Below are 13413 nucleotides of genomic sequence, written 5' to 3'. Positions count from 1 at the left end.
ACTGAACTTGTATTCTGTTACATGTTTAAACCAGTTTCTGATCACTTAAACCAGTTTGTGTGTAATGTCTTTCCCTAGCCAGGGAGATGTGGGGTGGGGGAGGAGAATCGGTAATTACAGTGTGTTGGAGCAGACTCCAGCATCACGTGCATCAGCCTCACCACACCACACTGAAAAATGGCTCATTCGATAAGCTTTAGTTCAAGTGCCCTTGCCACCATTTTTCAGTGCAGGGACAGTGAAACACGTGATGTTCTGGACAATTTAATTAGAGCAGCTCTCAAAGCCACTCTAATTAAAGTGCCCCCTTCCCCCCTTCTGGAGCATGTCTATAAACACCTTATGTTCTTACACGGAGTGTCCTGTAAAACTGATGGGAGGTATAGATGCAACAGGAAAAAAAAAAAAAGATCAGAACATTCAACTGGCAGGCATTTGGCAGTAATAGTCCTGATTATTAAATCAAATTTACTTAAAGAGAAGGAAACTGCTGAAATATACAAGCACCACTTACTCTTGTAGCTTAACTTTTTCTTTTTAATAAAATAATGTTAATTTAATTTGTAAGATATAGGATAATTAAACTGAGCCAGTGCCAGGCATAATGCACCAGTGAAGGTTTAAGCAGGAACTGTATCAGTTTAAATACAAAGCACCTAAACAGTCATCTGTTTACACTTCAGTTATGGTCCCTCGTGAGAGATCATGCTCAACTCTGGTATTTGTGCCTCACATTATAATATAGCCAAGAGTAATTAGCAGGTACCTTCTTTTTGGAATTTCACAGTATAACCAACCTAGAATTTAAATTTGGGTCCTCTGGAGGCACCAAATGCCATACTATTTATTCAAAATCCTTCTCTGAAGGCTAAAACTATGAATAATGTGATTTGATCACAACCAAGTTTTTATCCAGTAGAGAAATACAAAGAATAAATGAGTAATTTGAAAAGCTTTACTTCCTTCCAGATGGACACTTGAAGGAATAATGAACAAATACAAGGGCATTAAAACAGTGCCCAATTAGTAAAGTTTTTGTTGCTGGAGATCTATCTCTGAAAGAAACTAAGAATGTGCAAGAACCTTATAAAAAAGCACAGCTTGTTTTTAGGATGAAACTTCTTTTTCCTGACTCCACATGAGAATGCAAGCTACCTTCCTAGAATGCTTTGATAATAATGCAAAGATATATCAAAGAAAAACCGCAAACATTACAGTTGATTCAGTTTTCATTGAGCATTTTATGGAAGATTTTTAGATGTTAATAAGTTACAGCAAAGATGCACCGAGAAGAAAACTTCTCAACTGTTAATTGGCAACAGAGAAACAACAATAAAACCACTTTTTCCGAAGAAGAAAATTATGTTTTAAGGATATTAAAATAATTTTCATGGTTTACAATACAGCAGATAAGTTACATGAATAACTGTTAGTCTAGGAATAAAAATAATATTAGTGCAAAGAAAACACCTGGTAAACAGCAGACAACTATATCAAGCAAAAATATGAGTACTGTCCTAATAAAAGTTAAACTGAATACATAATCAGGAAACAAAAATTCCTGTAGAAAGTTACCTAAACCTTCAAGCCTAATGTGCTACCACAGAAAAGAAAATGAAATGGTACAAGGAATAATACAAAGAGGTATCATCACTGCAACACCATAACATTGCACCAGCAACAGAAGCATTCTGAAGGAAGCTGTACAGAGACATTACTGGATAATAACTATTACAAAGTATTAACATTTTAATTTTTACCACCACAACCATCAAAACCAAAAAGTAACGCTATTAAATAAACACTGAATTTATCTAAAAATAATTAACCGAAACGTAAAGATTCCTGGAACATCTCATACACAGCAATGAACAGATAATTACTTCTACTGAGACGGCCTCATGCAATTAGGAAACAAATATTTTAAATGAAGCATTTAAGAATAAACTCATAAGCACCCATAAGAATATACATATATACATACAGGTAAACTGCCAATAAAGGGACATTTCATACATATCTACCTATGCTCTAAATCACTTATTACATTATATAAGCACTGTAAAAGGTAAAAGTAGCAAAAAGAAACCATCAAAAAAAGCATTTGACATACAAAACAAAGCTATACCAATCTTCAGCTATATCTGCAAAAGAAATATTTCTATGGTTTCACAGAGCAATAAATCCCTTTTTCTTCACACACAAAATCATAGCATTTCACGTGTAGAACAGTAAGTAGTTCCTGAGATATTTAAAACTGAATGAGTTGCATTCTATAGCCTTGGAATTAAAAAAAAAAAAAGCAAAAACAAAAAATGTGAATAACTGGAAAATATTAAAATATTTTACTAGATGCTACTCAAATATAGAATTATGATTGAGCAAGGCTACACTGGTTAAAAGCCTGGCACACTAGAAATAAAAACTGTAAAAAGCCATACATGATAAATAGATAAAAAAAAGAAGTTGAAAAAAAATGAATATAAATTAGAAACAAGAAGTTGTTAAAAAAAAAAACACCACAAAACCCTCCTGAAAAGTGAAGTAAAAGGCCAAATGGGTGGCAAGCAAAATTAGAAACAAGAAAGTTAAGTATAACAGGAACAAAAATATCCTAACAATGTTATTTTTCTGTTATTAGCAAGACATGGAAGAATAATGCAGCAAAGGAAGAAATATTCAGTAAATACGCCTATTCTCTATTTGGGAAAAAACAGATGACAGTAGTCATATGATACAAAAATATTTTTAAGCTTCAACACATGTCAAGGAACTACCAAAATTGGACTCTGAGATCAGCAGGTCCAGATAAATTGCATCCAAAAATTGAGAGAACTGGCCAAGGGGCATTAATGTTAATTTTCTGTACTAGCCAGAATAGAAATGTGATAATTAAGGACTTTTTAATCTAGCAGAAAAAGGAGTGAGATCCAATGCCTGGAAAAAAGGCCTAGACAAATTTAAATGAAAAATGTGCTCCTTATTTTGCACTGTAAGGCTAATTAACTATTGGAACAACTCAAAATGAAATATTTAAATGAAGAACAGATGCTTTCCTAAAAAAATAGGATCTACTTGAAGCAGGAATTTATTCAGGGTAATATTATGGCCTGTGTAATATACAGGATCAGTAAGAGTCATAATGATCCCTTCTAGCCTTATAATCTATTATTCATTTTTAATAATGGGTCTGTCATCTTTTAAAGAAAGGTACTACATAAAGTACTCATTGTTCTTCAGTCCTCTTCCTATTTGTCAGTGTAACTTTCCTATGTTCTGCATTCTGCTTCTAAGTTATGAAAGACCACTGCCAAGTTGGTAGGGCTTAAATTTATTACACACTATAAAGAATCAAGTTTTTACATGAACTTAAGATCTGCACATATTGCTTTTAACCTAAGAGATTGGAATGTACTGTATTTACTCAAATCCAAGATGAGGTGTCCCCCCATAATTTAACAAAGGGGAACAAGCCCCTTGCTATCTTCTACCCTGCAGTGCCATTCCTCCCCCCCTCCCTGGTATTTAAATCCAATACGAGGGACAACGGTCTCAGACACATGACTCCCCCTGCTGCCTCTCCCACCACCTTCCCCTCTACCACTGCTTGTCCCACTGAGGGGGGGGATGAATTTAAGACAAACCTCCAGTAATATGATTCTATACATGTAAAATTATAACAAATTTATAAATTTTCCATGTTCAGAATCTAATTATGGGGAGGTCATCTTAAATCTAAAGTCTTCTTGGATTCAGGTAAATACTGTACATATAAGGTTTCTCAGAATCACTGTAAATTTAGTAAAGTAGGGAAAAGAGTCCTGAACCTAGATGTAGGCTACACCTACATTACAAACTACCATGCAGAACAGAAGTACATGAGCTTCATAGTGTGCAAGCAACAATCTACCTACAGATGGAGTGCTCCATGCAGTGGGCTGCCATGCTCCATGCTGCTCTGGCTATACTGTTTTACGCATCCAAGTTGGAGATACCTACGGTAAGGTAAAACAAGCCAACACTACATGGCAGATGACAGTACAAATACACCCCAAAGTCTTGGTTATAGTCCTACAACATGAGTAAAAGGCAAGGCTTCAACAGCACAGTATTGCCAAGAGAGATGCTTGTCAGCATGCACAGAACTTTAACGCAGGAGTATATTTTCTTGGCGAAAACCTGGACTTCAAATTTCAGGGTCCAGCATAGTTTAATAGATATTTTGGAGGACTGTACTTTTGGTTTTGGATATACAACTCGCACATAAAAGGTGCTGAAATCCTTTTGTGGAAAAGGGCCCAAGCAGCTAAAGCTCCCCTTACGCCAACACCATTCACATCCCCTCCTAGCCCAGGTTACACACACAACACAACTCCGAAGCAAGTTGTGCCAAGCAACTCCGAAGCAAAAGCATTACCCCAGGCATTCCAAACATTCACGTGTTAGTCAAAGCTGCAGCTGAATGTATTTTTTTTTTCCTTTGAGCTTTAATCTCAAGATTGAGAATTTTATTCTGATGCTAACTCAATGGTAAGAGAGGCCTAAACAACTATTCTTAACTACTTATTAAGATTCTTGTAGTAGATTCTTAACTATGTATTTTTTAATAAAAATATGAAGAGACACCAAATAACACAAGCGTTTCCAAAAGGATTGAGAGGAAAGAAGGAAGGAACTGTGGAGAAGTCCATAAATGTTCTTTTATTATTAAGATGTGAGCTTGAGACAACAATAATGGGTTTATACACTGCTATGACTTGAGCCATAGGATGCACCTCTTACAATGAAGTTCTGTACAGGCAATCTGACACACAGAAGTTGCAATGGATCAGACTGAAACATGGTAAAATGTCTCATCTCAACTGATCATTTGATTATTTTTGTCTGTTGTATGCGTGTTTCTGGGGGCAGGGAGGGAGGGAGGCATCTCACAGAATAATGACTTTTACCTAGATTAGTTTTACCTCTTAAGCTCTTTTGAAAATCCCTACCTAAGCTTTCTGGGTTATTCTTACTTTGATTTTCAAGAGTGAGACAAAAAACAAAACAAAACAAATTTTCTCCACTCAAGGAGCTAATTTTAGACCAACGACTGCACCGTAAAATTTAATAATTTATTAAAGAAATCCATAATTTAACATGTTCTGTATCACACCAGACAATAACGTACGCAAAGGAGACTGGTTTTCAACCTTTTTTTCTTTTGCAGGCCCCTAAAAAATTTTGAATGGAGGTGCGGACCTGTTTGAATTTAAGTGTGGGTATTCACGTACTTTTGATTCATCATAGTCCTCTTTCACAGACCCTTAGACAGTCTGCAGACCAAGGGTCCACGGATCACAGGTTGAAAACCACTGATTTGAGGCAATTCCCTAGAAGTGCCCAGCAGATTGTAACCATTAAATATAATGTTAAATGTAGTCTTACCTTACAATAGGCAGTTTGGTGAATGGAACAGGGGGCAATTTCAAACCATCTGGAAGTGTGATCAACTCCATTGTGCCAGGACATTTTGAGGTATAGTTTTCCAAACTCTGGGTTACATCTTTCTTTTCTAAAAGAGATTTTTTTTTTCCCAATTAAAGCTTTTTTTCCAAAAAGTTACAACACCCAAACACAAAAGGTAGAGCTAAGAATGAAGGTTCAGTCAACTCAGATTTCAACAGCTTTATTTATAAACTAGACACAAGACTGTACCATAATATTCAATTCTCTTTGTTCTGTAAAGGCTGCATCTAGCCAGTTAAAATGTATGCTTCATAAGCCTCACTGTTAAATAAAATTGTCATTTTAACACAAATTGCAACTGTATTTCTAAGCCCTACTTTCACAGAAGCTTGCACAATAAAATAAATGTGTCCAGCATTCCTGCATACTAAAACCAGTAAAAATAATCTGAATGGTTTATAAATAGAAATCACAACAAAAAAAGTTGTACGTATTTTATAACCTTTTTCAAAACCTCTCTCTTTCCAGGCATATAGCACAATTATTACAGAGCAATGCTTCTATTAAATCAGAGTAACACCAGAAAGGCATATTGGTCAATGAAAATATCCACCTACAGAAAGAAAAGAGGCAGCACAAGCATTTCATTGCTACTTTGTGTTAAAGCACAGCAAATTTTAAGATCTTCATATCATGCATATGATTACATAGCCAGTGATGACAAAGCTTTTGCTTCTATTTCGATTTAAAAAACAAAACAAAAAAAACCCAAACTAGGTAGATATTTGAACTAAGTTTCAAATCAGTAACTAAGAAAAATATAATCTGGATGTATTATTTCCCATGAAGTCATGGAAGTGAGGTATAATATAAACAATTCTGAAAGTTAACTATCATGACTGTTCAAGTGTTACCTTTGGATTTAAAAGCGTCTCAGCCATTTCAAGACATTTACTGTTTTTTTCCTAGAGAAAATTATTAGTGACCTGAACTTAGGTTCCGATTTTCTCCTGCAAGAAGATGCCATCATTAACACTGGAGCTGTGCATAGAGCCATTTCCCTACAAGTAAGCTTTTCCACTGAAAACACATGCAAGAAGATGATTTTCACCTATTTTGCTGTAAAATGCATTGATCATTCCTTAACTCTGTCTGTTCTATTAATATCTTTGCTTTTGAGTCATCTTTTTATTTGCAGAGAATTCTTCAGGTAGAAAAGGAAAGGAAAGAGAAGTAAAAAGAGGAAGAAAAAAAGTTATAAAAACAATGCCACTACCTAAAGAATCAATTCATGGTTCAGAAGCCCAAAAGAGAAATGCATTACCTAGATCCTGTGCTGATCAATGCACTGTTAACGTTTGAGACAGACCAGTATCCTCAAGAGGTAAGGAAATATTGTACTTGGTTTACAGACTGATTAAAACTTTGTGAGGAATTATGAAAGAAAATATTCTATTAACTGAAGAAACAAATTTCAGTATTTTCTACTTTTGACACTTAAATGAAACAGGACAATTTACCATTTGCCTTTTCTGCCTCTTCCCATACCAAATGATTTTCCATTAATTACACAATTTTTTGCGATATCAAAAGAAAATTGAAACCCAGGTATGAATCAAGCAACAGGAAAAAGATATAGATTTTTTTTGTACACCAGCTTGGAGTTTGTTTGTTTTGTTGTTTTTTTTTTAACATACTCCAGATAATTTAGACTATGAAGAGAGAGACAAAACGACGTGATATACATCAAGGCAAATTAATTCTTCTTCTAACTGTTTGCTAAGGTTTTCCACTGAGAAACTTAACTGTTCATTAAAGCTTATTCATTCCTAGCAAAGAAAAGGCAGAAGGACTGTTGCAAAACACCTGCCTAATTCTTTTCTGGGAGATGGTTTCGTTTCAGAGGACATTGCTTCTAACAATTAAAGGCAAAGTTTTACGCCTTCTTGACAGGAGTGGAGAAAAGTCATCCTGAGATTCCATAAGGCAATAACATACCAATAAACGTACAAAGTTAGTATTTCAGGCTTGAACAACAAAAAGTGAAAGCCCAGAGTTACTCATTTTCTCTTATTTTCCTGCTCTAAAACACTTATCCTTGGAGTGTAATATAGCATCCCTAGGCTTCAGTACTCCTGAGAGACAGAAAACTGTCATCTTTGGAGAGCTTCAGGCAGCTCCCATGCCTCTGATCCAAGTTTAGTTAATATATTAAAATAAAGAATAAGTTTGGAACAGAGGCTCATTTAACTCAGACTTTAGGTATTCAGTATCAGTCATGCTACAAATCAGTCATTTAATTGGGAAAAAGTTCAAATCTAATGAATTTATAAATACTAATCTTCACCTTAGGTTTCATTAAATAAATTCTTCTACAAAATGTATGCTGTTAACCAGTTTAAACTTTATGCACAGGTAAAAAACATACAGCAAACAAGTCACTCGTGATCGTCTTCTTATAGATAAAAGCCATGTTTTATAAGAAGCAGATTTAAAATTATGCTCTCTTAAAACGTATTATATTTACTTGAATAGAAGATGACCCTGATTATAAGACTACCCTTCCAATAATTAGATTCCATACATGGAACATTTAGCAATTTGATATAATACTCCAGGTACAGACTTTAATCACTGGATGTTTGCCTTGAATTTGTCTCCCTCAAATGCTACAGCAGGGAAAATAAATCTTGGGAGGCGAGGTAGCCCTTCACTAACTAGTTTGCCCATGCTTTTTCCGCTGGTAGCCCCTTCCCCCTCTCCCCATTGTCAGACCCTGCTCTCCTGAAAACTCCAAAGCGAGGAGCAAATTTACAAACAACCACCTTGAAATTAAACATGACTGTAGCAATTGCATAGTGCACTTAGTTTGTCCAGAAATGATGCGTGTTACCTTTTTTTTTTAAACTGTTGCAAGTTTTAGCACAGGTACTCTATAAACATACTGCCGAGCGGTACTTTGGCACCTCTTTACACGTAGTACAAACTGTGTGTGATTTTAGTCCAAAGCCAAAGGCTCATGATTTACTACATAGCTCACTGGGCTGGGCCCCAGCAACATTTCAAGCCATGGTGACCCCACAGCTCAGCACGTGCATATACTCCAGGTATCGTCCCCCACAACTTATCCATGTGCTAATTATCCCCACTCAAGACTGGAACCAGGTGTTCATGTCACGAGTCCTGCGATACTCCAAAAACGTATATGCAGATGAACCACAGAGCCATCTGGCCCAGCTTCGCCTCATGGAAGGCAGGGCCACACAAATCATATGGGCCAGGCTGAGAGAAGAGCTGATAGAGGGATTCTGGGTGAACTGTGTGATGTCATGGTTTGCCATGACTGGAAGAGTCTGCGGTGAAGGGGCCTGCGCTTAATGGGCACCACCATATGTCTTGTTCACATGGACTACACCAGTCTGTTCTTGGGGTGGGTCCAGAACGTTTGCCCAATGCGGACCCTGTGCTTTCTAGTTATGCTCAGAGCTGGCTACAGTATCAGCTTGGCTATCCCTCAGTATAAGGACGATGTGTGCTGTGTGTGGGGGGGGGGAATACTGGTGAGTTTTAAGGTGGTTGAGGAGTCCAATCCGTGCTCTGCAAGTTTTTCCACATATATGACAAGTGGCACCTGGGGCAGGGAAAAACTGCTGGTCAGGATGTTGTGCAGCAGCACAATAGTGCTGGCTACATTTGATCAGCTTCATAGCTGGTTTCTATGCTACTTTTGGCAGCAGTTTAATGATAGACAACGTACTTAGTGAGATTTCCTTGTATGTGATTTAGGACAAGGGGCTTTTTTCCCCACCGTGCCAATTGGGGGTCGGAGGGGAAACCTCATTTTGTATTCAAGTAAATATGGTAGGTTGCTGTTACCACCCAGTTTCATTGCTTCAAGAAAACAATTAATATTCCACAGGTGGACAGATGTGCGCTGCATTAGTCCAAGCTGTTCCAATATAAACTTTTATGTCCACCCCTACATGTGTCTAAGTGGACAGCAAGCACTATAACTTTAAACCTGAATAAAGTAGGTTTAAATTGCAGCAGTTTAACTCCACTTTGACAAGTATAGGACTTGAGAGCTATAACAGTTAAATCAGAATAGCTGAATTCCCAGGAGACAAGTTCCTCTTTCATTTTAAAATTTTTAAAAGTTATGGCTTTTCATAGTCTCAGTTCGAGTCAAGTTACATCTGAACTCAGAAATGTAACTGGGTGCTTGGTCCACCTGCGCTGCAGCCACACACAGTATCAGCGATTGCATTGTTGTCAGCATGATGGCAGCAATGCCAGCAGCACAGCTGCTGCTTTTTTTGTGCCCCACCAAATCAGGTCAGGTTTTGTGCCTCCCTCCACCAGTGTTCAGGGCTGGTGCCCCAGATGCCTCCCCTTCATTATGCTGAGTCTGAACTGAAGCCCCTGGCAGATGTTGCTTTAATGGCACTACTGGCATATGATCCTGAATCCCAACAAGATACTTTTAAAGGTGACAAAACCTTAACACTGTTAGGCATTAGGGGTGTGTGAAACAGACCGTATTCTATTCGGATTTGGATTCAGCCCAAATCGGGGACAGTGATTCAATTCACTGATTCAGAACACTGCCCCCTTATTCAATTCGGCTAAACCCAAATCTGAAGAGTCGATGCCGATTTGGAGAATCAGCGATTCAGACACACAGTTTTAAATGTTTTTTCTACATACCTCAAGGTACCAGGCATGGCTTGTGAACGCTGCGATGCTGGGGTAGATGGAGCATCCCACGGGAGTGCAGGTGGTGCAGCCCACATGCTTGACAGCAAACCCAGAAGTACGAAAGTACTTCCGGTCCACTTCCGTGTCTGCCCATGAATGCTGGGGGAGGGGGGGCGCGCGGCACATCCCTTCAGCTTGGCAATAGGCTACAGGGGGACCCTGGGTGCCCCCCAAGACCCAGGAGGCACCAGTCACCAAGCGGTGGGGGCGGCCTGCACACTCCCCAACAGATCCAGAAGTGGACCGGAAGTGCTTCTGGTCCATTTCCAGGTCTGCTGCCAAGCACGCTGGGGAACCCGCCGCGCTCCTGTGGGATGCTCCATGCGCCCCAGCATGTCAGGATTCACGAGCTGCCTGCTACCTAGAGTAGGTAGAAAAAACATTTAAAGCTGGGACTATATCCGAATCACCAAATCTTTCCAAATCGATCTGGAGGGTTCCAATTCAATTTGGAGAGATTAAAGGGTCTCCTGATTCGATTCTGATTTGGAGATTCGACCAATTCAGCCCACAGCTGGTTTTCCCTAGCAATGACCCCTCATCTCTCTCAGCCTCTGTCCCTGTTTCAGAATGGGAGCGGGGAAAGGGAGGAAAGGGAATTCATTCTAGGGGTTCCCCTGCCAGTGCTGGAGGGTGGTGTGGAGCCCCCCCCCCCCCCCCCTTTCTTTCTGAAAGAAGCCCAGACCAGACTCCCTCTGCTCCCTTTCCCCTTTCCCATTCTGAAAACAGCTTGAGGCCAGGAGGAGGCAGCGCACATAGAAGTTACAGAGGACACTCAGTTTTGAAACATCTTCACCTGACCCCTCATGCAACAAGGGTTCAGATTTTCGCCCTATTGGCCACTTTTTATGCAGTCCGCAGCCATGTACTTTTGTGTTTGGTTGCAACTATAAACCACTCTCTATGGCTAAATTGTGTGAAACCTGTTACTTCTGTCTGCGCCTTAAATACTGGCAGCTGAAGGTGAGAGAGGGACAATGTGGGGTAGTGGGGAAGAAACCCTGGTCATACCCAGTTCACTCCTCCTTTCTGCATCTACTCTCTTCCATTGTGTAACACCTGCTACTGGGCAAAATGGACCTATGGTCTGACCCAGCATATAATTCTTATGCTCTTAGTAGAATTTACAAAGTAACTGAAATAAATATGTCCAAAGGAAGATTTGGGAGTGAAAAGGGTGCAATGGTGCAGTTATACCCTCATCTGCTTCCTGGTCCATCCAAAATTTAAAACCAACTGCCTGGCAGCAGCAGCATTTCTATTCAGGCAGCTGAGATGCACTCAATTGACTTTAGGGTTCATTACAAATTGATCGGATTCCTTCAGAACACTTCATACCACAGGTGTTAACAACCCTCTTGCCTTTTTAATGGTCTTCATGCTCCACTAATGAAGCTATTCTTTCTTCAGCAATTCTGCTGACTCTCAGCTGTTCCTGGTAATGTAGCTCCTACTTAACAGCATTGCAGACTGTTTTTAATTCTAGCTTAAAACTGAAAATCAGGTTAATAATAACTGGGGTGTGAAAATAAAGTTTAATGAAATACTAGATACACTGCCAAGGTGCTAAAGAAGGCCAGACTTTGGTTTATGAATTCAAGAGAGAGATGTATATTCAACTCTAATGACCATAGGACTAGTGAAACAGCATCTTTTTATTATTTTATGCTCAGTTTGTTGTGCCTTTATATATAATAGCCAGAGAATGCATATTCCAACAAAATTATATTTGTTTTTGCTTCAATTTTAAATGGAATAAGATAGCCCTAGGTCCCTACGATATTAGTAAATATTCTAGTTTCTTCTTACTTGGAGAAAAGTGCAGGAAAAGGGGTCTGGGCTTGGAAGGGAGAATGGGGGAGAATGGTGGCATCTACCCTGGGGGTGAAGCAGGGGAGTGGGAGGAGGTGGGATGAGAGCAGAGAGGAGTAAGAAGAGGTTTCTTATATATGGATGTAAGTGACTTTTGGAAAGCATGACTAGGAATGGCCACAGGGTTTCCTTATATAGTGATTTAAAGCAGGGAAGCGAGAGCAGAGAAGAGAAAGGGGTACTGAACTCTTAAGTTTTGGGTTTGGGGGGGAAATCTGATATAAGGGTTGTTTGTCTGTTTATTGTAAACTACTCTAAGCCTTTTGGATAGGGCAGGATATAACCATTTTATAAATAAACAAAATTAAAAGAAACAGAAGCACAGCAAGGTGAGCCACACAATTCCCATTCACAAGTAGAGCCTGCTTGGTATGACATTTCACAACCAGGGAAAAACTCAATCAGAACCCAGCCTGGTTACCAGCAGCCTGCTGATCACTGGACGCACCTACACGTGTGCCCCACTGTGCCGTCGGTACTGCACAGGCATTCAGTACTTGCTAAAGTTGGTACTGTGCAGTAGGGTCAAAAACAACCCATGCGTAGTCCCAGGGGTGCATGGGTCGTTTCCAGTCCTACTGCGCAGTAGCAGTGGCATCACAGTTAGTGCCCGCCAACACTACATCGCTGTAGCTAGGAGCTACATCACCAAGGCAATGTAGCATCTCATGTAAACATACTGAGAGGGCAGAGGGATTTTAAGAAGCCTAAACAAGGGGCATTTATACACATACCTTTCTGTCCCACAACACACCGGAGATCCGCCACTTCAGAGCAGACTAAATGAATCGAGTCTGCTCTGCATGCAAGCTAACGTGTACTGCACTGCGTCGCATGCAGTCATATAAGTAGCAAAATGCATGTCAGCATGCAGAAAACAGCGGTGGTGTGCTTTTGAACTAAAGCACCTCTGGGGTGTTTTAATTCAAAAGCACAGCGCTGCCATTTTCTCCGTGCTGACATGCATTTCACCACTCATGCAACTGCAAGCGTGACAAGAGCTCTGGGCACTTTTCAAAGCACCTGGTGCTGCAGCGCTTACACATGTAAAAAAGCCCTAGAGGACTAAACTGTCTCTTTCACAACTGAAAAAAATCAAATGGACTTGTCAATGAATTCATCCTTGTGACGGTTTTGTAAAAACAAAATTCAACTGTTTTTCTGGGATTTTTTTAAGCTCTCGCCACCATTGCTCAATAGAAAAAGGAGCTGTTGATGTCCAATACTAGTGCTTGTAAATTTGTTTTTAGAAACATGAACAGTAAAGATGGAGGTAGGGAGAGTGTTTTGCTTTCCTTTTTACCTTTATCTGTATTCAGCATATTGAAGAATGAA

The 13413-nt window shown here is 39.3% G+C and overlaps 1 protein-coding gene across 5 annotated transcripts in view; it reads right to left on the bottom strand.

The window, feature by feature from the left end:
• The window catches only part of TRAPPC9 (trafficking protein particle complex subunit 9), an 839741-nt gene that overhangs the window by 741522 nt on the left and 84806 nt on the right, over positions 1-13413 (bottom strand). For all 5 annotated transcript variants that reach the window (XM_059723710.1, XM_006258702.4, XM_059723712.1 and 2 more), the window contains one exon: positions 5428-5554. In XM_059723710.1, the coding sequence (XP_059579693.1) occupies positions 5428-5554 (127 nt within the window). The remainder of the gene's footprint in view (positions 1-5427; positions 5555-13413) is intronic.

The sequence above is a fragment of the Alligator mississippiensis genome, chromosome 3 (assembly GCF_030867095.1).
Source record: "Alligator mississippiensis isolate rAllMis1 chromosome 3, rAllMis1, whole genome shotgun sequence".
NCBI classification, from domain to species: domain Eukaryota; kingdom Metazoa; phylum Chordata; order Crocodylia; family Alligatoridae; genus Alligator; species Alligator mississippiensis.
This window is presented reverse-complemented; position numbering and strand designations above follow the sequence as displayed.